Here is a 27,897-nt window from a genome sequence, read left to right as displayed (position 1 = left end):
AGATGCACTTTTATGATGGACAGATGCACTTTTATGATGGACAGATGCACTATCATAGATGCACTTTTATGATGGATAGATGAACTTTTATGACGGACAGATGCACTTTTATGATGGACAGATGCACTTTTATGATGGATAGATGCACTTTTATGACGGACAGATGCACTTATAATGGACGGATGCACTTTTATGATGGATAGATGCACTTTTATGATGGACAGATGCACTTTTATGACGGATAGAGGCACTTTTATGATGGACAGATGCACTTTTATGACGGATAGATGCACTTTTATGATGGACAGATGCACTTTTATGATGGATAGATCCACTTTTATGATGGACAGATGCACTTCTATAATGGATAGATGCACTTTTATGATAGATGCACTTTTATGATGGATAGATGCACTTTTATGATGGACAGATGCACTTTTATGATGGATAGATGCACTTTTATGATGGATAGATGCACTTTCATGACGGATAGATGCACTTTCATGATGGACAGATGCACTTTTATGATGGATAGATCCACTTTTATGATGGACAGATGCACTTCTATAATGGATAGATGCACTTTTATGATAGATGCACTTTTATGATGGATAGATGCACTTTTATGATGGATAGATGCACTTTTATGATGGATAGATGCACTTTCATGACGGATAGATGCACTTTCATGATGGACAGATGCACTTTTATGACGGATAGATGCACTTTTATGACGGATAGATGCACTTTTATGATGGATAGATGCACTTTTATGATGGATAGATGCACTTTTATGATGGATAGATGCACTTTTATGATGGACAGATGCACTTTTATGATGGACAGATGCACTTTTATGATGGATAGATCCACTTTTATGACCTACAGATGCACTTTTATGATGGATAGATGCACTTTTATGATGGACAGATGCACTTTTGTGGACTTCAAAACAGAAACGGCCATTCACTGCCATTATAAAGGAAGAGCCAGGACATTTTTTAATATAACTCTGATTGTATTCGTCTGAAATAAGAATGTCATATACACTTAGGATGAGGGTGAGTAAATCATAGGCTAATTTTCAGTTTTGGGTGAACTATCCCTTTAAGTTCTGCTAAAGTGCTGCAATTCTGAATGACAGATCTTTCCCTTTGAAACGTCTGGCGGATAAAAAAAACTTGTTTGATATTTTTCTGTTCTGCCACTCTCTGGTTTTAAGGTCACGGGTTTGCTTTCCACCGCCTGCGTCTTTTGAAGCCCACCCTTGAAAAACTATAAGGAAAACATCTGTTAGGACATTAGAGGAAGTCCCAAATGGTCAAAGCTCATATGCAAACAGTTCTTGATCTTGTATCTCAGCATGGCCCTGCGTCTGAGTCTGCAGGAATGAGCCGAGGGGCCCCGTCTGTGCTGGAGTGTGTGTGTGTGTGTGTGTGTGTGTGTGTGTGTGTGTGTGTGTGTGTGTGTGTGTGTGTGTGTGTGTGTGTGTGTGTGTGTGTGTGTGTGTGTGTGTGTGTGTGTGTGAGAGAGAGAGAGCTGGAGTCAAACATCCACAACTTCATCAGAAAAACTCAAACGTTCAGGCTTCAGTGAGGACAAACTTATGGGTTATTCATTTCGCCCAACATAAAACCGTTATGATGGAACATACAGTCAAACCAAAATATATTCAGACTCCTGCAACATGTCTCACATTATCACAGTTTTTTCGCTATAGTTTAGAAAATGGTAATAAAATCTGGCAAGAACTCTGGTTTTGTCCGTCCTTCTGTTAGACTCTCACACATGAATTATGTTGAATATCTGTCAGCTGTTAAATTTAACTACACAATTAGATAATACCAGTTTAGCTCAGCCAATCACCAAGCAATGCTTCATGTTGTTCAGTCTGTGGTGTAAAAAGGTGCATTAGCAATTAAAGAAAAAACACTTCAGCAAAACATGATCAGCTCAAAGTGTCCCAATCATTTTTTGGTCCCAAATTTGTATAAATTTTACACTGTATGCAGAATTTTGGGGTATAATATGTCACCGTTTACTTTATTTTGCTCTCCTCACTTACATAAATGAACTAGTGTCCTGCACACACTAGTAAAAAAAATCTAAAATTATATCTGGTGTCTGAATAATTTTTGGTCTGACTGTATATAATTAGTATTTTAAACCAGGTATGAGGATGATCTCAAATGGTTTGTTTTTTTGCAATCGCTAAAGGACCCATTTCACTTTTACAAAACTCTTCTCTAAACTAAACTATGGATAATTTGCCATTGCTTTGGCACGAAATGCATTCAATCTTTGAAATTACATTAATTCCTTTCTCAAACACCTAACATTATGCTTTTACAAACTCTTTTCAAAATTGTTAAACTTGCATTCAAATCCTAACATAATACAAAACTGAATGAGACAACAGCTTGCTATATTTCTATATCAATTTCATATTGAAATATATGGAAGCTTGTTTCCGTCATTGAATAAAACATTTAAAAAGCTAATTGCGACTTTTCATCTCACAATTGCGAGAAATAAACTAGCAATTCTGACTTTTTTTCTCAGAACTACGTTTTTATCTCACATCTGACATTATAACATGCAATTGCAACTTTATATCATGCAATTCTGACTTTATAACACACAATTGCCAGTTTATATCAAAAAAATTCGGACTTTATAATTCACAATTGTGAAATAGAAACGACTATGCGCTGTATTCTGCTGCCAGCCCAGTAGATGGCGATGTCACTTTGTAAAGAATCACTACAAACATATAGAGTAAACACGTAACAAACGTGCATGATATCACGTTTCCAAAAAATTTCAAAAGTTTGTGTTTTCAGGCCCCCAAAACGTTGTTGTCGTGTAAATGAATGGCAAAAATGTATAACATTTTTTAAGTTTTTATTTGAAAAAGGTGTTGTGTAAAAGGCCGCTTAGTCTTCAAATTTATTTCCATTTATACAAAATAGCACAACTTTTGGGCTATTTACACAACATATTTTCAACTAAAAACTGAAAACCTTTTATGCATTTTGGCCACTCATTTACATGACAACAGCATTTCGGGGGCCTGAAAACGCAAACTTTTGCACAAAAAGTGCTCGTTTTTGAAAACGATCCCATTATCATCTGCTGGTAAACGACAAATACCTGAATTTGTGAAAACGGTGACGTCATGCACATGCGTGTTATGTGTTCATGTCTTTACAAAGTGACATCGCCACCTACTGGACTGGCAGCAGAATAAAGCGATTAGGCCTAGTCATTTTTATGGATCCGTGTGAACAAAATTGTTTTGACAACGTTGTTATCTGTAGCTATGTGAAACATGCAAAGGGATACGTTTTTCCATTTTTATTAGCTACATCATGGTCGTGTAAGCTTATCCTTAGGAATAATTTTGTACTGTAATGTAGCCTAAACATGAACCATGTAACATATAATCCAGTGAATTTGTGCCATTCTTGTTTTGTTAAGAAATTTTACAAAGGAAAACACTAAAGCATAATGGTGCCTGTTGTTGTTAAGTGTTTTATAAGTCTGTGTTATGAGTGACAAAAGAGTTATAGTCGGTTTATAGTCGTTCAAACCCCTGCTTTAAACCCTGGCAAAATAAGTGTTTCACAATTCAGCAGGGTTAGCAGCGCTTTTACCCGGGTTTAAAAACTGGTAGCAACTGAAAACCAATCGCGTTCCTCATAGTCACTTGTTTTGTAGGCTAACGTTACTGTAAACGACACACCGCGCCTTAGGCTAACAGTCGTTTCAGCGTTTGTGGGGAAAAATGTCTAGTTAAGACACAAAACATGACAATTGGAGTGAAGAAGAGACCGTTCCATTCTTACCTTTATAATCTGATATGTCCATTCAGTATAAACTTGATTGTAGTCAGGTAAATGTAATGAGAATGGCAGCGCTAGATCCTTTATATAAAGATGTAGCGTTCGTCCAATCAGTGGCCTTAACACCGCAAATATGCAAATGAGAACGTTAACGCAGGGTTAAGGATGTACAGTGCGAAACGTCAGCATGAAAACCCAGGATTGCAGTTTTTCATGTGGCAGAATTTCCCAAACCAGTTATTTAGTTCTCAAAACAAAGACACATTTCACCCAAATACCGTTTTATTCAGTCTGCTTTTCACACACGTTCCAATTTTCTAAAAAGGGATAGTTCACTCAAAACTGAAAATGTTGTCATTATTTACTTCAAGTTGTTCCAAACCTGTATGAATTTCTTTCTTCTGCTGAACACAAAAGAATATATTTTGAAGAATGTCGGTAACCAAACAGTTGATTTCCAATGCCAACCCCCAAAACTGTCTTTATTTATGTGTGTAATCTGAGGCCAAAGTTTGATTCTGACAAAAGATAATGTGTTTTTGACTAAAATATTTGATTTTGATGTGACAGTTTGAGGTTTGTACAAGTTGGTGTGTAGTTCTGAGATTAACTGTGAATTGTTTCATGTATTGTGTATAAATTACCCAGGATTCTGTTTACCTGGGGTTTAAAATGACCCAGGAATAGGATTAACTAGTTCAAGTCAAGAGTGAAACGCATTAAAGCTCTCACTGCCGTTTATGTTAGATGTTTATATTACAGGACACAATTATTCCCAAATTGATCCCTTTTGTAGATGGTAATATGTAGGTTTCAAGCTAAATCTAATTGTTTTGATAGTATTTCCTTTTTAGATCTGTTAAATATTTCAAAATGATTTAACAGAGTATGTAAACATGCTAATTGGCCTGTAGGTTCATACAGTTTTAGTGCTGTTTGTGTCTGACTGAGAAAAGATTCATTCAATATGAAATATGTCATCATTAAGGGGATTTTGTGCTAAAGCAATGGAAAATGATCCACACTTTAGTCCAAATGACCTAAGTATTGACAAATTGTAAAAAAATTAATAAAAATAAATTACAACATTCTTCCAAAACATTTGTTTGCATATTTGGTGTCGTGCACTTGAAAAAGTAGAAGATTTAGACAGAGGTTCAAAGGTTTATTCCACGATGTAAATCATGATAGACACTGAACTATGAAGATAATAAAAAGACAATTGTAGAAATACATAAGTGCTTGTAAGAAATTACAGTCAGCTTTTTGTTTTATCACACTGATGGTTCATCAGTAATCGAAAAGAATTAAAAATAAATAGCTTAAAATTAAATGCAGTCCGTGCTAAATCATATACACAGTTCTATACACAAAGATGGATTATTTCTCCTACTGAAATCGATCTTATTTTCAATATTATAGTACAACTTATCTAAGTGCATTAAGCAAATCTAATCAACACAACAGGAACAACAACAACAAATCTTCCGCCATTAAAGTTCAACCGAACAGATAGGAAAAAGTTAATTTATCCAAAAATGTTCCACAAAATGCATTCATTTCCAACACTTAAAGACTTTATAAGGCAGCTCCGTTTGAAGTCACTGGGACTTTTCTTTGGCTCGCAGATGTGTTTGATTAATGCGTCCTATGTCCACAAATGTTCTGTTACCTTAACTGTAAGGGCAACTCTTATAAAAACCGTCCAAGTTGATGTGAGCATTTCTATTCAAGCTGTAGAAACTAGGGGTGTAACAATATATCATGTCACAATATATCGCAATACATGTACATGTATTGTGGATAGTTCACTCAAAATAAAAATGACTGTGAGAAATAATTCAGGTTTTCAGAGTTTTAGTGTCAGTACTACATAAAACTGCTGTATATAATGTTGAATATAATGTATAATAATGCAATGGGGGAATATTTGTGGGTCCTGGTAATGTCAGATGTTACCAGTAAAAAGTGGGTGACATTATTTTAAATATATCTAGTCAGTTAGAGATAAAGCATATTCGTGTGAAATAATTCTGTATTTTCAGCTTCAGAATCATGAATATTTGTATTCTGGTGTCTATTGTCCTGTGCTTTGGGTCCAAAACCTATTCATTCACACACACAATGTAACACCAAATTAGCATTACAATCAATCGTACATTTTTTGTTGATCTTTTATCACATGTCTTGGAGTTTCGCAGTAATATGGTATCGTGAGTTCAGTATCCTTACACCCCTAGTGGAAACATATCTAACCATGTCAAACAGTCTGGGTACAAGAACTGTAGCATAAAAGCCTAACATCAGAACAGTTTAATCGTTCGTGAACATGATGTCTGGGAAAAGTCCTACTGGATGAACTCTTTCAAAACGTCGCAGGTGTTTTTATTGATGACCTCGCGTAGCTTCCGGACGCGCCTGACGCTGGAAAGCACGATGAAGCTGTCGGGTTGCAGGACAGCCATGCCGTCATGTACGTCTCCCATGATGATGATCTGCCCGTCTGTGGTGGTCACGTTTGGACACGGACAGGCCGAGTCCATGTTCTGCAGGGTCACCTCAAGCGGATCCTTCCCGAAGAACTTCAAGCCCATTTTCTCATCCTTCAGGATCTCCTCCACCGTGACCAAAGCGTGCCCAGAATCCTGATCCTCGGTGAGCTCCGTCACGCGTCCTAAAATCACGAAATCACTCCTACAGAAGCTGGTCACCATCTTGTGCTTCGGTTTGCACGGATTGCATCGCTGGATCCTCGGGAACGGGCATGTGTCTTCGCACGCGTCTTTGGTTTTGAAGTTGTTCTCGTTGCCTTTGCATCCGCCGAACACGAACGGTTGGCAGCGGCGCAGGGATCTGCTATACGCCCAGCGAGGCTCGTACGCCTTGCAAGGTCCCTGGTAAATCGGGAGGTTACAAGGCGCGGAAAGTTCGTCCCGACACGACGACGTGCATGTGTCGTAATCGTCGAAGTGATTGCGGTTTTTGCTGCAGTTGCCGTACATAAAAGTAAAGCAGTTGTTCCTCTGTGCGTCGTAAAACCAACTCAGCTTTTCTTCTCCGCAATCATCGCTATCCGGCACTTTAAAACACTCCTCGGCTGGGAAACCAGTGGAGTTTAGCTTTATAATCGGCTCTTGCTGGATTACCGACAGCGGGAAATGCGCGAGAATTGAGCCGCCGGGATTGCTAGCCGTGCATGTGTAAACGCCGGCATCTTGCAGTTGTGCGTTGTAGATAACCAACTGCCCGATGTTAGTGACCACTACGTTCCCATGCACGTGATTGGGTTTCATAACCACGTTCCCGTGCTGTTTCTCCCAGGTTATCTCAGGTTTCGGGCGACCTGCAACTTCACAAAGAAAGCTAGCCGTGTCTCCGACGAACACGGATTGCTGGGACGGGATGCCGAGCATTATAGGAGTGTGTATGTGTACCGGAGTCGTGCGCTGGATTGTAGTGGTGGGTAATGCAGTGGTGCCGGGCGGGATAGGACTGGTGTTGGGCCACGTGAGATGAAAACGACACATTACGACCGATAAGGAAATTCCCTTCGAGCACGCTTCGGCATCCATGTAGCACTTGTTGTAGTACGTCATGCCGTCTGAGGCGCAGGTGAAGAGCGGGTCTCTCTCGCACCGGTCCCGGCACTTACACACCGGCTGGCCGTCCCAGATGTCACACTGGGAGCCCTGCTGGGAACACTGGAACGTGTCGCAGGACGCCTCCGTTGGCAAACCCATCGGCCCTTTCTTGCCTGTAGTGTCGATGAAGCGTGCCGCCACACAGCTGCGGTTACCACACACATTGGCACAGCACTTCTCAAATGTTTCACATTCCTGGACAAATGTAAACAAAGAGTGAATAATCCTGATTTATACAAAAAATGTGTGTGTGTGTGTGTGTGTGTATATACTGGATATTATTTGCATGCATGTCCATTTTAGACATATATTGCAGAATGTTGTTGTATTCACTTGATAATCTTGATTACATGAATGAAAGGAAATATACATAATATTGCAATGCAATCTAAATTATTATATACAAATTTGTATTTTATATACATTAAATTGAACATGCATGCAATTTATATAGAGTATGTATATGTATATATATATATATATAGCCTATATATACAAACATATATCATATAAACTCAAATAAAATATACTCATATAAAATGTGTATTTTATATATACATTAAATGAAAATGCATGCAATTTAAATAAAACATGTATGCGTGTTAATTTCATATATATATATATATATATATACAAACACACATTTATTGCAGAATATTGTTGCATTCACTTAATAATCCTGATTACATGAATCAAAAGAATTACAAATATTGCAATGTTATAATATATATATATATATAAATGACTATATAAAATGTGTATATTTATATATATGAAATTAACATGCATGCATATATATATATATATATATATATATATATATATATATATATATATATATATCTGCCATCATATATATGAAATTAACATGCATGCATATATATATATATATATATCTGCTATCATATATATGAAATGAACAAACATGCAAATAATATATAAATATTACTAGCATGTTTGTTCATTTCACACATATTCATTTCATCATATATATATATATATATATATATATATATATATATATATATATATATGATGAACATTATATATATAGTTATATATCATATATTAATGAAATGGACAAGCATGCAAGCATATATAACAGTCAAAATGACGACTAATTTCAATGGAATGAAAAGGCAAACCTGGTCAGATTCACATTCCCGCATGCAGGTGCTCATTGCATCAACCCACAGGTTTGGGTTCATGTCGTTTGGACAGATCCCCGCGTGGGAATACGCAACTCTCTGCAAACTCATGCCTTTCACGCACTGCCTGTCCACAAACAGCAGCAAAAACTGTCCCGACACGAACCAGATCCAGCGAGGAAACAGCATCCACCACATGTTCGAGGGCAGAAATGAGGAATTATTTCGAGGACTTTACTAACCTAATTTTATTGAAACAACTGAGCCAGAACTGTGCAACTCGAGCTTCCTAGCAGCAGGACGGGGGGGAAAAAGAAAATCTCCCAGAGATTCAGAATACTGTGAGTGGAAAATTAGTTTAGATCTCTGTATTTATACTCTCTAATAGTTTTCACTTCTTGAGCAACAAAGGCTCGCCTGACCACAAATCTCGCCCTTACGCGCAAATGACTGACATGAATTACTCTGCAGTTCTAGAGAGAGGATTAGAAACATCTGGTCCAGAGTTGGGTTTGTCCTGGGACACCTGCCTCTCAGTGAAAGAACTGAAGTGCTGCTTTAACCCTTTATCTGCGCGCGCGAGAGAAGTGCGCGCGCGCGCGATCCCTTCAGTCCGCTTTAAAAAGAAAAGATGCCACGCAAAAATACAAGAAAGGTGGAACTGGATATTTTCAAATGTCAGCGAATTACTGAAATCAGCATCACACTACATGAAGCTCTTGCAAAGAAATATGCATGACAAAAAAAAAGTAAATGAAATTGTTTTATTATAAGGTAGAAACAACTGAAGTGGTTGTTCTGAACAAGCATTGACTTAGATAGTATTCAAAATAAATTACTTTAACAATGAAGTATATACTGCATGGGTGTATTTTGCCCAAATGTTTAGTAAACAATTTTTTTTTACCATTTCTACCCCCACAAAATGTGGTGCTTCATGTTCAGTAAAATGATCTTTGCAATCATACACTAAATGGGTGTTGTATTGAGAATCATATTTAGCCCTGTACTTGTGTTGATTAAACAGTCCATTATAATATGACATGCATTAAATTAGCCTAAAATGAGGTTTGATTTTAAGTAGAACACAGTGTACTTTCAGCCTTGTGAGTAAAACACAAAATCTGTTTATGCAAAATCACTAATGCTGATTAAAATATATTATCTCTCATTAGCTCTGCCAAGGAATGTGCACAGGACAAAACACACGCTTCTTTCACTCCTGCCTTTGACTGAATTAAACAACACTGTAATAAATTATATATATATATATATATATATATATATATATATATATAGGCTATTCCAGAAAGTGCTTTCAAAAAGTTAGTTTACTAACCACTTTTATTCTAAAATATTGTTAACATAACCTGACCTGAATATCTTCCATCAGGTTTTAACGCTGGGTTGTTCATGAGAAGCTTCACCTTATTTTACCCCTGTGAACACAGATTTACTCAACAGTGCCTTGTTGTTAACTTTAACTGTTCGACAATTATAGGAAATTCCTTGTCCTCACATAAAACCCATTCAGACTCACAAGCGTGTCAAATGAGGACAAGCTCTTTATGAATTTATGAATCTTTGTGCAATATAGTGTTCAAATAAAGCTGATAATTAGACATTGATTTTGGGAAATCTTAGAAATATCCAGGCATCTCAGACGGTACACTATTAAAATAAATAAAATAATAATTTAAATAAAGCTTCCAAAAGTTGTTTTTTTTCTCTCACAGCGATTCCATAGAAGAACCATTTTGGGTTCCCAATGTTTTTAAGAATCTTTTTTTTTTTAAGAACATTTTGAAAATCTTACAATACAATCCACATTACAGTGCAATACAAAAGTTCCATGTTAAAGGTTCATCATGGAGCCTCAGATAAAGCCATTTCCCGCATGATACACGCCTCAGGTGTTTGGATCCAAATATATCATTAACTAAACGTCGAACAACACAGTCTTTCTTCCTCCAATGTTTCAGAGGAAGCGTGTTTCAGTGAAGTCTCCAGGTTGAGGAGAGGATCTGGCCTCCAGCAGGAATAAAAGTCTTTCATGAAGCCGCTGGCACATTGATAACATACTGAAACAGCAACTGTTCTCCGCGTGTGATTGATTGCTGAAGGAGTAGCTAAAACACACCGCATTCTTTCTCCTGTCCTTCTTCTAGAGACGCATTACCTTACCTGCCCTCCACGGAGGCAACAAGTGATGTATTTGTTTGAGGAAATGGTGTAATGGGAACAAAAGATTAATAAACTCCTGTCAGTCTAAACGGCTCGAGTGAGGACTGATACAACCTCAGGGTGTGCTATTAAAATAATAGGCTGTTTAGTTGTGAAAGGCATGAAAGCAGACTGTTCAATACTAATTATTAAAGCACAATCAATGTCACCTTGTTGTGAAACCGTAGACAGTTGAAACTGATACAGTTTTTGTTGTATATGGTATTTATATAATTAGTAACTATATTTTATTGAAAATAAGAATGCCCTTGAACCCTTCGTTGTCTTTAGTTTGAAAGATTTCTATAGCTTGACCATTTCAATGAATGTGGCAATAATTTATTTTATATATAGTGCACTGTCTGATTGTTCTCTATCCCCTATATAGTGCACTATCTGATTGTTCTCTATCCCCTATATAGTGCACTGTCTGATTGTTCTCTATCCCCTATATAGTGCACTGTCTGATTGTTCTCTGTGGAAGCAGTGGAGTCATTCAGGTTCCTGGGCACTATCATCTCTCAGGACCTGAAGTGGGACAATCACATTGACTCCACTGTGAAAAAGGCCCAGCAGAGACTGTACTTCCTTCGCCAGCTGAGGAAGTTCAACCTGCCACAGGATCTGCTGATTCAGTTCTACTCAGCCGTCACTGAGTCTGTCTTGTGCGCTTCCATCACTGTCTGGTTTGGTTCAGCTACCAAATCAGACATCAGGAGACTACAACGGACAGTCCGGACTGCGGAGAGGATTATTGGTGCCCCCCTGCCAAACCTCCAGGACCTGTACTCTTCCAGAGTGAGGAAGAGAGCAGGTAAAATCATCACAGACTCCACTCACCCTGGACACCACCTGTTTGAACTGTTACCGTCAAGACGGAGACTCAGATCACTGGCCACAAGAACATCTCGGCACAGGAACAGTTTCTTCCCACAGGCCATTTCCCTCCTGAACAGTTAACACTCCTCCCAAGGCATATGCCTGTAAGTGCAATACTCCCACTGTTTAGTGCAATATCCTACAACTCAGGTGATACTTATATGTAGATTTATTTATTTATAATATTCAAAACACTGTAAATAGGTTCATAATCTGTAAATCTGAAAATGTCTATTCTGACTAAACCCAACTGTGATAGTTTTATTCTCATATATTTATATTTTTATTTTTTATTCTTATAATTTGTAGTATTATGTTTCATGTTGTATTTGTATATGTCCACTGGAAGCCTCAGTACCAAAACAAATTCCTTGTGTGTGCAAGCACACTTGGCAATAAAGCTCTTTCTGATTCTGATTCTGATTCTGATTCTCTATCCCCTGTATAGTGCACTGTCTGATTGTTCTCTATCCCCTGTATAGTGCACTGTCTGATTGTTCTCTATCCCCTGTATAGTGCACTGTCTGATTGTTTTCTATCCCCTATATAGTGCACTGTCTGATTGTTCTCTATCCCCTGTATAGTGCACTGTCTGATTGTTCTCTATCCCCTGTATAGTGCACTGTCTGATTGTTTTCTATCCCCTATATAGTGCACTGTCTGATTGTTCTCTATCCCCTGTATAGTGCACTGTCTGATTGTTTTCTATCCCCTATATAGTGCACTGTCTGATTGTTCTCTATCCCCTGTATAGTGCACTGTCTGATTGTTTTCTATCCCCTATATAGTGCACTGTCTGATTGTTCTCTATCCCCTGTATAGTGCACTGTCTGATTGTTTTCTATCCCCTATATAGTGCACTGTCTGATTGTTCTCTATCCCCTATATAGTGCACTGTCTGATTGTTCTCTATCCCCTGTATAGTGCACTGTCTGATTGTTTTCTATCCCCTATATAGTGCACTGTCTGATTGTTCTCTATCCCCTGTATAGTGCACTGTCTGATTGTTTTCTATCCCCTATATAGTGCACTGTCTGATTGTTCTCTATCCCCTGTATAGTGCACTGTCTGATTGTTCTCTATCCCCTATATAGTGCACTGTCTGATTGTTCTCTATCCCCTGTATAGTGCACTGTCTGATTGTTTTCTATCCCCTATATCAGGGATGGGCAACTCCGATCCTCGAGGGCCACTGTCCTGGAGAGTTTAGCTCCAACCCTAATTAAACACACCTGAACAAGCTAATAAATGTTTTCAGGATTACTAAAAAATATTTTTTGTCAGGGTTGGAGCTAAACTCTGCAGGACAGTGACCCTCGAGGACCGGAGTTGCCCATTCCTGCCCTATATAGTGCACAGTCTGATTGTTCTCTATCCCCTATATAGTGTACTGTCTGATTTTTCTCTATCCACTATATAGTGCACTGTCTGATTGTTCTCTATCCCCTGTATAGTGAACTGTCTGATTGTTCTCTATCCCCTGTATAGTGCACTGTCTGATTGTTCTCTATCCCCTGTATAGTGCACTGTCTGATTGTTCTCTATCCCCTATATAGTGCACTGTCTGATTGTTCTCTATCCCCTATATAGTGCACTGTCTGATTGTTCTCTATCCCCTGTATAGTGAACTGTCTGATTGTTCTCTATCCCCTGTATAGTGCACTGTCAGATTGTTCTCTATCCCCTATATAGTGCACTGTCTGATTGTTCTCTATCCCCTATATAGTGCACTGTCTGATTGTTCTCTATCCCCTGTATAGTGCACTGTCTGATTGTTCTCTATCCCCTGTATAGTGCATTGTCTGATTGTTCTCTATCCACTATATAGTGCACTGTCTGATTGTTCTCTATCCCCTGTATAGTGAACTGTCTGATTGTTCTCTATCCCCTGTATAGTGAACTGTCTGATTGTTCTCTATCCCCTGTATAGTGCACTGTCTGATTGTTCTCTATCCCCTATATAGTGCACTGTCTGATTGTTCTCTATCCCCTATATAGTGCACTGTCTGATTGTTCTCTATCCCCTATATAGTGCACTGTCTGATTGTTCTCTATCCCCTATATAGTGCACTGTCTGATTTTTCTCTATCCACTATATAGTGCACTGTCTGATTGTTCTCTATCCCCTGTATAGTGAACTGTCTGATTGTTCTCTATCCCCTGTATAGTGAACTGTCTGATTGTTCTCTATCCCCTGTATAGTGCACTGTCTGATTGTTCTCTATCCCCTATATAGTGCACTGTCTGATTGTTCTCTATCCCCTATATAGTGCACTGTCTGATTGTTCTCTATCCCCTGTATAGTGCACTGTCTGATTGTTCTCTATCCCCTGTATAGTGCATTGTCTGATTGTTCTCTATCCCCTATATAGTGCACTGTCTGATTGTTTTCTATCCCCTGTATAGTGCACTGTCTGATTGCTCTCTATCCCCTGTATAGTGCACTGTCTGATTGTTCCCTATCCCCTGTATAGTGGACTGTCTGATTGCTCTCTATCCCCTGTATAGTGCACTGTCTGATTGTTTTCTATCCCCTGTATAGTGCACTGTCTGATTGCTCTCTATCCCCTATATAGTGCACTGTCTGATTGTTCTCTATCCCCTATATAGTGCACTGTCTGATTGTTCTCTATCCCCTGTATAGTGAACTGTCTGATTGTTCTCTATTCCCTGTATAGTGCACTGTCTGATTGTTCTCTATCCCCTATATAGTGCACTGTCTGATTGTTCTCTATCCCCTGTATAGTGCACTGTCTGATTGTTCTCTATCCCCTGTATAGTGCATTGTCTGATTGTTCTCTATCCCCTATATAGTGCACCGTCTGATTGTTTTCTATCCCCTGTATAGTGCACTGTCTGATTGCTCTCTATCCCCTGTATAGTGCACTGTCTGATTGTTCTCTATCCCCTATATAGTGCACTGTCTGATTGTTCTCTATCCCCTGTATAGTGCACTGTCTGATTGTTCTCTATCCCCTGTATAGTGCATTGTCTGATTGTTCTCTATCCCCTATATAGTGCACCGTCTGATTGTTCTCTATCCCCTATATAGTGCACTGTCTGATTGTTCTCTATCCCCTATATAGTGCACTGTCTGATTGTTCTCTATCCCCTATATAGTGCACCGTCTGATCATTCCTTTTCCCCTATATAGTGCACCGTCTGATTGTTCTCTATCCCCTTTATAGTGCACTGTCTGATTGTTCTCTATCCCCTATATAGTGCACTGTCTGATTGTTCTCTATCCCCTATATAGTGCACCGTCTGATCATTCCTTATCCCCTATATAGTGCACCGTCTGATCATTCCTTATCCCCTATATAGTGCACCGTCTGATCATTCCTTATCCCCTATATAGTGCACCGTCTGATCATTCCTTATACCCTATATAGTGCACCTTCTGATCATTCCTTATCCCCTATATAGTGCACTGTCTGATCATTCCTTATCCCCTATATAGTGCACTGTCTGATTGTTCTCTATCCCCTGTATAGTGCACTGTCTGATTGTTCTCTATCCCCTGTATAGTGCACTGTCTGATTGTTCTCTATCCCCTATATAGTTCACTGTCTGATTGTTCTCTATCCCCTGTATAGTGCACTGTCTGATTGTTCTCTATCCCCTATATAGTGCACTGTCTGATTGTTCTCTATCCCCTGTATAGTGCACTGTCTGATTGTTCTCTATCCCCTGTATAGTGCACTTTCTGATTGTTCTCTATCCCCTGTATAGTGCACTGTCTGATTGTTCTCTATCCCCTATATAGTCCACTGTCTGATTGTTCTCTATCCCCTATATAGTGCACTGTCTGATTGTTCTCTATCCCCTGTATAGTGCACTGTCTGATTGTTTTCTATCCCCTATATCAGGGATGGGCAACTCCGATCCTCGAGGGCCACTGTCCTGGAGATTTTAGCTCCAACCCTAATTAAACACACCTGAACAAGCTAATAAATGTTTTCAGGATTACTAAAAAATATTTTTTGTCAGGGTTGGAGCTAAACTCTGCAGGACAGTGACCCTCGAGGACCAGAGTTGCCCATTCCTGCCCTATATAGTGCACAGTCTGATTGTTCTCTATCCCCTATATAGTGTACTGTCTGATTTTTCTCTATCCCCTATATAGTGCACTGTCTGATTGTTCTCTATCCCCTGTATAGTGAACTGTCTGATTGTTCTCTATCCCCTGTATAGTGAACTGTCTGATTGTTCTCTATCCCCTGTATAGTGCACTGTCTGATTGTTCTCTATCCCCTATATATTGCACTGTCTGATTGTTCTCTATCCCCTATATAGTGCACTGTCTGATTGTTCTCTATCCCCTGTATAGTGCACTGTCTGATTGTTCTCTATCCCCTGTATAGTGCATTGTCTGATTGTTCTCTATCCCCTATATACTGCACTGTCTGATTGTTTTCTATCCCCTGTATAGTGCACTGTCTGATTGCTCTCTATCCCCTGTATAGTGCACTGTCTGATTGTTCTCTATCCCCTGTATAGTGCACTGTCTGATTGCTCTCTATCCCCTGTATAGTGCACTGTCTGATTGTTTTCTATCCCCTGTATAGTGCACTGTCTGATTGCTCTCTATCCCCTGTGTAGTGCACTGTCTGATTGTTCTCTATCCCCTATATAGTGCACTGTCTGATTGTTCTCTATCCCCTATATAGTGCACTGTCTGATTGTTCTCTATCCCCTGTATAGTGAACTGTCTGATTGTTCTCTATCCCCTGTATAGTGAACTGTCTGATTGTTCTCTATTCCCTGTATAGTGCACTGTCTGATTGTTCTCTATCCCCTATATAGTGCACTGTCTGATTGTTCTCTATCCCCTGTATAGTGCACTGTCTGATTGTTCTCTATCCCCTGTATAGTGCGTTGTCTGATTGTTCTCTATCCCCTATATAGTGCACCGTCTGATTGTTTTCTATCCCCTGTATAGTGCACTGTCTGATTGCTCTCTATCCCCTGTATAGTGCACTGTCTGATTGTTCTCTATCCCCTATAGAGTGTACTGTCTGATTGTTCTCTATCCCCTGTATAGTGCACTGTCTGATTGTTCTCTATCCCCTGTATAGTGCATTGTCTGATTGTTCTCTATCCCCTGTATAGTGCACTGTCTGATTGTTTTCTATCCCCTATATAGTGCACTGTCTGATTGTTCTCTATCCCCTGTATAGTGCATTGTCTGATTGTTCTCTATCCCCTATATAGTGCACTGTCTGATTGTTTTCTATCCCCTGTATAGTGCACTGTCTGATTGCTCTCTATCCCCTGTATAGTGCACTGTCTGATTGTTCTCTATCCCCTGTATAGTGCACTGTCTGATTGCTCTCTATCCCCTGTATAGTGCACTGTCTGATTGTTTTCTATCCCCTGTATAGTGCACTGTCTGATTGCTCTCTATCCCCTGTGTAGTGCACTGTCTGATTGTTCTCTATCCCCTATATAGTGCACTGTCTGATTGTTCTCTATCCCCTATATAGTGCACTGTCTGATTGTTCTCTATCCCCTGTATAGTGAACTGTCTGATTGTTCTCTATCCCCTGTATAGTGAACTGTCTGATTGTTCTCTATTCCCTGTATAGTGCACTGTCTGATTGTTCTCTATCCCCTATATAGTGCACTGTCTGATTGTTCTCTATCCCCTGTATAGTGCACTGTCTGATTGTTCTCTATCCCCTGTATAGTGCGTTGTCTGATTGTTCTCTATCCCCTATATAGTGCACCGTCTGATTGTTTTCTATCCCCTGTATAGTGCACTGTCTGATTGCTCTCTATCCCCTGTATAGTGCACTGTCTGATTGTTCTCTATCCCCTATAGAGTGTACTGTCTGATTGTTCTCTATCCCCTGTATAGTGCACTGTCTGATTGTTCTCTATCCCCTGTATAGTGCATTGTCTGATTGTTCTCTATCCCCTATATAGTGCACTGTCTGATTGTTTTCTATCCCCTGTATAGTGCACTGTCTGATTGCTCTCTATCCCCTGTATAGTGCACTGTCTGATTGTTCTCTATCCCCTGTATAGTGCACTGTCTGATTGTTCTCTATCCCCTATATGGTGCACTGTCTGATTGTACCTTATCCCCTATATAGTGCACTGTCTGATTGTTCTCTATCCCCTATATAGTGCACTGTCTGATTGTACCATATCCCCTATATAGTACACTGTCTGATTGTACCTTATCCCCTATATAGTGCACTGTCTGATTGTTCTCTATCCCCTATACAGTGCACTGTCTGATTGTAACTTATCCCCTATATAGTGCACTGTCTGATTGTACCTTATCCCCTATATAGTGCGCTGTCTGATCGTTTCTTGTCCCCTATACAGTGCACTGTCTGATTGTAACTTATCCCCTATACAGTGCACTGTCTGATTGTAACTTATCCCCTATATAGTGCACTGTCTGGTTGTTCTCTATCCCCCATATAGTGCACTGTCTTATTGTTCTCTATCCCCAATATAGTGCACTGTCTGATTGTACCTTATCCCCTATATAGTGCACTGTCTGATCGTTCCTTATCCCCTATATAGTGCACTGTTTGAGTGTTCCTTATCCTCTATATAGTGCACTGTCTGACTGTAACCTATCCCCTATATAGTGCACTGTCTGATTGTAAGTTATCCCCTATATAGTGCACAGTCTGTTTGTACCTTATCCCCTATATAGTGCACTGTCTGTTTGTACCTTATCCCATATATAGTGCACTGTCTTATTGTTCTCTATCCCCTATATAGTGCACTGTCTGATTGTACCTTATCCCCTATATAGTGCACTGTCTGATCGTTCCTTATCCCCTATATAGTGCACTGTTTGAGTGTTCCTTATCCTCTATATAGTGCACTGTCTGACTGTAACCTATCCCCTATATAGTGCACTGTCTGATTGTAAGTTATCCCCTATATAGTGCACAGTCTGTTTGTACCTTATCCCCTATATAGTGCACTGTCTGTTTGTACCTTATCCCATATATAGTGCACTGTCTTATTGTTCTCTATCCCCAATATAGTGCACTGTCTGATTGTACCTTATCCCCTATATAGTGCACTGTCTGATCGTTCCTTATCCCCTATATAGTGCACTGTTTGAGTGTTCCTTATCCTCTATATAGTGCACTGTCTGACTGTAACCTATCCCCTATATAGTGCACTGTCTGATTGTAAGTTATCCCCTATATAGTGCACAGTCTGTTTGTACCTTATCCCCTATATAGTGCACTGTCTGTTTGTACCTTATCCCATATATAGTGCACTGTCTGATTGTTCTCTATCCCCTATATAGTGCACTGTCTAATTGTTCTCTATCCCCTATATAGTGCACTGTCTGATTGTTCTCTAATACCCCTATATAGTGCACTGTCTCATCTGACTTTTGTGTCGCCGGTTAAAAAACACTGTATTACACACATATTACACATATTACACACACACACACACACACACACACACACACACACACACACACACACACACACACACACACACACACACACACACACACACACACACACACACACACACACACACACACACACACACACACACGCACACACACACGCACACACACTGCACGTCTTCAGATGCTGGAACACCGGCTGCACGTAACCTTGTTGTTTTCTGTATGAAAACATCATGTCATGCTCATATCCTCTGGGCCCAACCCTTACACGAGTCACGACTCAGGTTTATTTCCCAGAAAAAAGTTTCCACGCCAGGAATCATTCAGACTTTAAAACAAACACTAAGGGCCGTAAACGCTAGACTTCTAAATTGGGAAATGCGCTGACAGTGTGCCTTCAAACACATACCAGCGCTTTGTTTTAACACCGGAGACCAATCTTGCTTTGTCACCGGTCCATCAAAACACCGTCCCGTCGGTGATTGGACTGGGAAAGAGGAAGAGCGAAACCCAAACACATCCATATTCCCCTGAGGGAGCGAACTCAAGCCAGTCCATCATCTGTCAGAAGACACACTCTTTAAACCAACACACACCACTGATCCTAATGAAGAGAATGCCAGTACAGGGATAGTTCACCCAAAAATGAAAATTAGCCCATGATGTTCTCACCCTCAAGCCATCCTAGGTGCATATGACTTTCTTTTTTCAGACGAATACAATCAGAGTTATATTAAAAAAATATCCTGGCTCTTCCTAGCTTTATAATGGCAGTGAATGGCCGTTTCTGTTTGAAGTCCATAAAAGTGCATCTATCCCTGATAAAAGTGCATCTATCCCTGATAAAAGTGCATCTGTCCATCATAAAAGTGCATCTGTCCATCATAAAAGTGCATCTATCCATCATAAAAGTGCGTCTGTCCATCATAAAAGTGCATCTGTCCATCATAAAAGTGCTTCTGTCCATCATAAAAGTGCATCTATCCATCATAAAAGTGCATCTGTCCATCATAAAAGTGCATCTATCCGTCATAAAAGTGCATCTATCCGTCATAAAAGTGAATCTATCCATCATAAAAGTGCATCTGTCCATCATAAAAGTGCATCTATCCATCATAAAAGTGCATCTATCCATCATACAAATGCATCTGTCCATCATAAAAGTGCATCTATTCATCATAAAAGTGCATCTATCCATCATAAAAGTGCTTCTGTCCATCATAAAAGTGCATCTGTCCATCATAAAAGTGCATCTATCCATCATAAAAGTGCATCTGTCCATCATAAAAGTGCATCTATCCATCATAAAAGTGCATCTGTCCATCATAAAAGTGCATCTATCCATCATACAAGTGCATCTGTCCATCATAAAAGTGCATCTATCCATCATAAAAGTGCATCTATCCATCATAAAAGTGCATCTATCCATCATAAAAGTGCATCTGTCCATCATAAAAGTGCATCTATCCTAGGGCTGCACGATATTGGGAAAAAATTACATTGCGATATTTTATTTTTCTGCGATATATATTGCGATATGAAAACAATTTCACCCAATGACTTAAATAGCTTTCTTTGGAAAGAATGAATCATCTGAATGACTGGGGTGATTTTGTAAAGGAGTAAATCTGCATAGATTCTATTAACTAATGTAGTTAACTAGAGTTTAATAAATGGAACCTTATTGTAAAGTGTTTCCGATTTGTTATATCTCGTGAGTTCAGTGTTGGACAGATAAGTTGTTTTAACCATTCATTAAAGTGAATCGGTTCAAATGAATCATTAGTTCGCGAATTGGAGGTGTCATTAACGGACCACGGCACACGTTGTGTGATTATCCCGGCAGTTAGGGCATCGCACAAGATTGGTCTCAACACAGAAAACATTTCATCACTGGATAGATTTTTTTTGTTTTTTTTATTGAAAGTGTGGTTTATCTGAATGTGTGGAACGCTTTTCAGAGAATATTTTTTTAGCACAATTCACAACCAGCGGTAGTTCAGGAAAAAAATATATCCGAATGCTTCACCTGAAACTTCGGTCTTCCGACCTTTTACCATTGTGTATTCTCAAAGATATTCAGTCAACTCAATTCATTAATATGCGCGAGGGAGGGTGAGAGAGCAAGACAGTTTGAAAACGGTGAGAGTGCGCGCGCGACCGGGTCTCTCTCTCTCTGCTCGTTCTCTCAGTTTTGCGCAGCAGTCAGTCATCTATCACTCACCGGTCAAATAAGGCTTTGGCGGGACAAAAATACGCTTTGGCGGTCGCCAAAAATTGTTCAATGGAGGAAGGGCATTCTGACTTTATTTTGAATTCTCGTGTTCGTTCAAGCTCAGAAATAAGAGAAAGACCACTGATCTGCCCGGCTCACAGAAAACAACGCGCAAGTTCCAGTCTTCTTACGCTTGATGTTTAAACTGACAGGACTTAAAAACACATGCAAATGATAAACTTTCACTATATGATGGTTAAACTTTGCAATTAATCCGGAGCTGCTGGCCCGTACAGATCATGAATCACGGATCAACTACTGTACGACTTAGGCCTACATCGCAACATCCTGCGATGTGACTATCGTGGATGCGCACATCGCGATATCGATGCTAAAACGACACATCGTGCAGCCCTAATCTATCCATCATAAAAGTGTATCAATCCATCATAAAAGTGCATCTGTCCATCATAAAAGTGCATGTGTCCATCATAAAAGTGCATCTATCCGTCATAAAAGTGCATCTGTCCATCATAAAAGTGCATTTGTCCATCATAAAAGTGCATCTATCCGTCATAAAAGTGCATCTATCCGTCATAAAAGTGCGTATATCCATCATAAAAGTGCATCTATCCATCATAAAAGTGAATCTATCCATCATAAAAGTGCATCTGTCCATCATAAAAGTGCATCTATCCATCATAAAAGTGCATCTATCCATCATACAAGTGCATCTGTCCATCACAAAAGTGCATCTATCCATCATAAAAGTGCATCTATTCATCATAAAAGTGCATCTATTCATCATAAAAGTGCATCTATCCATCACAAAAGTGCATCTATCCATCATAAAAATGCATCTGTCCATCATAAAAGTGCATCTATCCATCATAAAAGTGCATCTATCCATCATAAAAGTGCATCTATCCATCATAAAAGTGCATCTGTCCATCATAAAAGTGCATCTATCCATCATAAAAGTGCATCTATCCATCATAAAAGTGCGTCTATCCATCATAAAAGTGCATCTATCCATCATAAAAGTGCATCTATCCATCATAAAAGTGCATCTGTCCATCATAAAAGTGCATCTATCCATCATAAAAGTGCATCTGTCCATCATAAAAGTGCATCTATCCCTCATAAAAGTGCATCTGTCCATCATAAAAGTGCATCTGTCCATCATAAAAGTGCATCTATCCATCATAAAAGTGCATCTGTCCATCATAAAAGTGCATCTATCCATCATAAAAGTGCATCTATCCATCATAAAAGTGCATCTGTCCATCATAAAAGTGCATCTGTCCGTCATAAAACTGAATCTGTCCATCATAAAAGTGCATCTATCCATCATAAAAGTGCATCTATCCGTCATACAAGTGCATCTGTCCATCATAAAAGTGCATCTATTCATCATAAAAGTGCATCTATCCATCATAAAAGTGCTTCTGTCCATCATAAAAGTGCATCTGTCCATCATAAAAGTGCATCTGTCCATCATAAAAGTTCATCTATCCGCCATAAAAGTGCATCTATCCGTCATAAAAGTGCGTATATCCATCATAAAAGTGCATCTATCCATCATAAAAGTGAATCTATCCATCATAAAAGTGCATCTGTCCATCATAAAAGTGCATCTATCCATCATAAAAGTGCATCTATCCATCATAAAAGTGCATCTGTCCATCATAAAAGTGCATCTGTCCGTCATAAAAGTGCATCTATCCATCATAAAAGTGCATCTATCCATCATAAAAGTGCATCTGTCCATCATAAAAGTGCATCTATCCATCACAAAAGTGCATCTATCCATCATAAAAGTGCATCTGTCCATCATAAAAGTGCATCTATCCATAATAAAAGTGCATCTGTCCATCATAAAAGTGCATCTATCCATCATAAAAGTGCGTCTATCCATCATAAAAGTGCATCTGTCCATCATAAAAGTGCATCTATCCATCATAAAAGTGCATCTATCCGTCATACAAGTGCATCTGTCCATCATAAAAGTGCATCTGTCCATCATAAAAGTGCATCTATCCATCATAAAAGTGCATCTGTCCATCATAAAAGTGCATCTATCCCTCATAAAAGTGCATCTGTCCATCATAAAAGTGCATCTGTCCATCATAAAAGTGCATCTATCCATCATAAAAGTGCATCTGTCCATCATAAAAGTGCATCTATCCATCATAAAAGTGCATCTATCCATCATAAAAGTGCATCTGTCCATCATAAAAGTGCATCTGTCCGTCATAAAACTGAATCTGTCCATCATAAAAGTGCATCTATCCATCATAAAAGTGCATCTATCCGTCATACAAGTGCATCTGTCCATCATAAAAGTGCATCTATTCATCATAAAAGTGCATCTATCCATCATAAAAGTGCTTCTGTCCATCATAAAAGTGCATCTGTCCATCATAAAAGTGCATCTGTCCATCATAAAAGTTCATCTATCCGCCATAAAAGTGCATCTATCCGTCATAAAAGTGCGTATATCCATCATAAAAGTGCATCTATCCATCATAAAAGTGAATCTATCCATCATAAAAGTGCATCTGTCCATCATAAAAGTGCATCTATCCATCATAAAAGTGCATCTATCCATCATAAAAGTGCATCTGTCCATCATAAAAGTGCATCTGTCCGTCATAAAAGTGCATCTATCCATCATAAAAGTGCATCTATCCATCATAAAAGTGCATCTGTCCATCATAAAAGTGCATCTATCCATCACAAAAGTGCATCTATCCATCATAAAAGTGCATCTGTCCATCATAAAAGTGCATCTATCCATAATAAAAGTGCATCTGTCCATCATAAAAGTGCATCTATCCATCATAAAAGTGCGTCTATCCATCATAAAAGTGCATCTGTCCATCATAAAAGTGCATCTATCCATCATAAAAGTGCATCTGTCCATCATAAAAGTGCATCTGTCCGTCATAAAAGTTCATCTATCCATCATAAAAGTGCATCTATCCATCATAAAAGTGCATCTGTCTATCATAAAAGTGCATCTGTCCATCAAGTCAAGTCAAGTCATCCTCATTTATATAGCGCTTTTAATAATGTAGATTGTTTCAAAGCAGCTTTACAGAGATAAACATATAATTTAAGGTAACAGAGATTGGTTTGGTTTTATAGTGGTTCTTGAAAAATGTTTTTTCCAGCTAAAGTTAGTTTTGATTGATTCACTTCCGTCTAAATGATCATTTGTTATTAAATTAGGGGCCGCTAAGACGACACCGTTCTCTCTAAACAGACTTTAAACGTGAACCTGTGATAGACGCTGATGGCGTTCACATGCGCATTAAGAATTGATTCTATAGTTATGTGCGTTTGAATATATGTGCGCAGGTTTGTAATTCCTTACAAACCATGCCTAAACAAACTACTTGTCTTGTCTATAAATTTTGATGCAGAATTTTTATTTTATCTTATCACTTTGGGTAGGTACGCGAACCGAAAAATTCCACAACGCTTTATCTGTAGAGTGGTATAGGGATCCTCCATAGGGAGAGGCTAGTTGGCACTTCAGCACTGCATTGTCATCGGGTCCAGGCGAAAGTCCTTCGTCAGATCTGGAAACGGCCTGGATCCGGCAGGCTGCGGGAAAACCTCGGGATAAACAAAGACACTAAAATTAGCGTAGATGTCATTCTTCTTATGATGTAACGCGTACATCAGGATTTATGGGAAGTGTTCCCAGTTCCGGCTGACCTAATCTAAGCAGCCTAATATTGAATTATAGAAGTCTATAGAATGTTATGTGAATGCTAAGCCAAAGAGATGTGTTTTTAGTCTAGCTTTGAACTGACAGACTGTGTCTGCTTCCCGGACAATGTTAGGAAGATTGTTCCAAAGTTTTGGTGCTAAATAGGAAAAGGATCTACCGCCAGCAGTCGATTTATATATTCTAGGTATTATCAACTGGCCGCAGTTTTGATATCGCAATAGAGGTGAAGGACTATAATGTGTTAAGAGCTCGCTCAAGTACTGCGGAGCTAAACCATTCAGTGCTTTGTAAGTAATCAGCAATATTTTAAAATGTATATGATGTTTAATAGGGAGCCAATGCAGTGTTGACAGAACCGGGCTAATATGGTCGTACTTCCTGGTTCTGGTAAGAACTCTAGCGGCTGCGTTTTGAACTAGCTGTAGTTTGTTTATTAAGCGTGCAGGGCAACCACCCAGTAGAGCATTACAATAATCTAGCCTTGATGTCATGAACGCATGAACTAGTTGTTCCGCATTTGTCAATGAGAGCATATGACGTAATTTAGATATATTTTTAAGATGGAAAAATGCGGTTTTACAGACACTAGACACGTGACTTTCAAATGAAAGATTGGTATCAAAGAGCACATCAAGGTTCCTAACTGACGACGAAGACTTAACAGAGCAGCCATCATATTCTAGGTTATTACGTGTGGAAAGTTTTTTGTCCAATAATTAGAATCTGTTTTTTCAGAATTTAGTAGTAGGAAATTACTAGTCATCCAATTTTTTATATCAACTATGCATTCCGATAATTTTGTGAATTGGTGGGTTTCGTTAGGTTTGGAAGAAATATAGAGCTGAGTATCATCAGCAAAACAGTGAAAGCTAATTCCATGTTTCCTAATGATATCTCCTAACGGTAGCATGTACAGAGTGAACAGCAACGGTCCTAGTACTGAGCCTTGTGGTACGCCATACTGAACTTTTGACCGATAAGACATCTCTTCATTTACTGCTACAAACTGATAGCGGTCAGATAAATATGATTTAAACCATGCTAGTGCAATTCCACTAATGCCAACATAGTTTTCTAGTCTATTTAAGAGAATGTCCATCATAAAAGTGCATCTGTCCATCATAACCGATTGTATTCGTCTGAAAGAATAATGGCTTCAGGGTGAGTAAATCATGGGCTAATTTTCATTTTTGGGTGAACTATGCCGTTAAACACTCAGATCTCCGGCTGCGAGCGTGAGGCGTCTTGTTGGGAGATGAATGGGAATAAACAGCTCCTCCTGTGAGGATCCTCTGCCAATGTTTGTCACTCACGAGGATATTTAAAGATCCGGGATCGTTTTCTGCCTCCGGGAGATTCTTCGTGATTAAGCTTGAATGAGCGGTGGAGGGAATTTTCTGGGATTGTGTCATTCAATTGAGCAATTTCATTTCTAAAGAAGTTTTTGACTCTCGGAATGAGGAGAAAACCACGGAACAAGCTGAATGTTGGAAACTCTGCAGACATTTTATATAAATTTTACATACATACTGTATATATATATACTCAAGTACAGGGTTATCATTAACTAAAACTAACCAAAAATGTTATAAAATTCATTACTTTAGCTAAAATAAAATATAAAACCATGCATTTTATTACTCAATAAAAAACTATGTTGGAAAAAAAAGAAAGAATTACCTAGTGCAAGGATGCATTATATTGTTCAAAAGTGACAGTAAAGACATGTATAATGTTACAAAGATTCTATTTTAAATAAATGCTGTTCTATTGAACTTTCTATTCATCAAAGAATCCTGAAAAATAAAATGTATCACGGTTTCCACAGAAATATGAACTGTTTTCAACATTGATAATAATCATAAATGTTTCTTGAGCATCAAATCTTCATATTATAGTGATTTCTGAAGGATCATGTGACACTGAAGACTGGAGTAATGATGCTGAAAATTCAGCTTTGCTCACAGGAATAAATTACACTTTATTATATATTCACATAGAAAACAGCTGTTTTAAATGATAATAATATTTTACCATTTTTACCGTATTTTTGATCAAATAAATGCAGCTTTGGTCAGCAGAAGAGACTCTTTCAAAAATCTCACCAACCCAAACATTTGTATTTCACTGGGATTTTGTAACTCTAAGAGACAAAAGTCAATCTCAACAGATTATGATTATGATAGATAAATGAAATGCTCCATATGTTTAGTTGTGTGTGTGTGTGTGTCTCGAGGTGTTTACAGTGAGACAGAAGCAGCTGTGTCCAGAATGACAGGAATGAAACCCTTTGACCTGCTTATGTTGGATAAACTGAGGCAGATTCTCATATTCACACTCAAAGACTGAACGGTTTAACGTTGCATGAGTAATAACCTGCTGATAAAAGCACGAGTGTCTTCAGTGTAGAGGTGATTCACTTATGAACAGCATTAGTTGGTGTTTTTCCTCTGTTGAAGAAAGGAAAGGCAGCGTGAGCTTCAGAAGTGTTCATAAGCGGCACGTCCTCTAGTGGCCAGATCTTACACAACCCTCACTTCACATTCATTCACAATTTTTATAATATGATAGTAATCAATAAATAAATATTGCCCACCTGCAGATAATGCCTGAACGTTGCTGGAAAAATCTTGATACTTTTTGCAAGTTGGGAGATTGTGCAGGATTCTTTCGTTTTTTAGTAATATTTTGGTAACACTTTACAAGGTTCATTAATTAACTGCATTAGTTAACAAGAACTAAGAATGAACAATACTTCTACAGCATTAATTAATCTCAGTTAATATTGATTTCAACATT

The 27,897-nt window shown here is 38.7% G+C and overlaps 1 protein-coding gene across 1 annotated transcript; it reads right to left on the bottom strand.

Annotated features, from left to right (window-relative positions):
* Window positions 1–4,989: 4,989 nt before the first annotated feature.
* Window positions 4,990–9,282, bottom strand: LOC143737940 (WAP, Kazal, immunoglobulin, Kunitz and NTR domain-containing protein 2-like). The gene is made up of 2 exons (XM_077229744.1): window positions 8,632–9,282; window positions 4,990–7,681 (listed from the first exon to the last, which is right to left on the bottom strand). Exons 1-2 carry the CDS (start codon window positions 8,830–8,832, stop codon window positions 6,194–6,196), a joined length of 1,689 nt encoding a protein of 562 aa, XP_077085859.1. The 5' UTR covers window positions 8,833–9,282; the 3' UTR covers window positions 4,990–6,193.
* Window positions 9,283–27,897: the final 18,615 nt, after the last annotated feature.

This window comes from Siphateles boraxobius, unplaced genomic scaffold (genome assembly GCF_051911475.1).
Source record: "Siphateles boraxobius isolate OS27281-9 unplaced genomic scaffold, OSU_SipBor_1 131, whole genome shotgun sequence".
Classification (NCBI taxonomy): domain Eukaryota; kingdom Metazoa; phylum Chordata; class Actinopteri; order Cypriniformes; family Leuciscidae; genus Siphateles; species Siphateles boraxobius.
The sequence above is the reverse complement of the archived record's forward strand: the minus strand, read 5'-3'. Positions and strand labels throughout refer to the sequence as shown.

Coding starts and splice junctions, on each gene's coding strand:
- LOC143737940 (XM_077229744.1), bottom strand. CDS start 8,832: ATGTGGTGGATGCTGTTTCCTCGCTGGATCTGGTTCGTGTCGGGACAG. Junction 7,682..8,631: donor GGGAATGTGAATCTGACCAG/GTTTGCCTTTTC, acceptor ACATTTGTCCAG/GAATGTGAAACATTTGAGAA.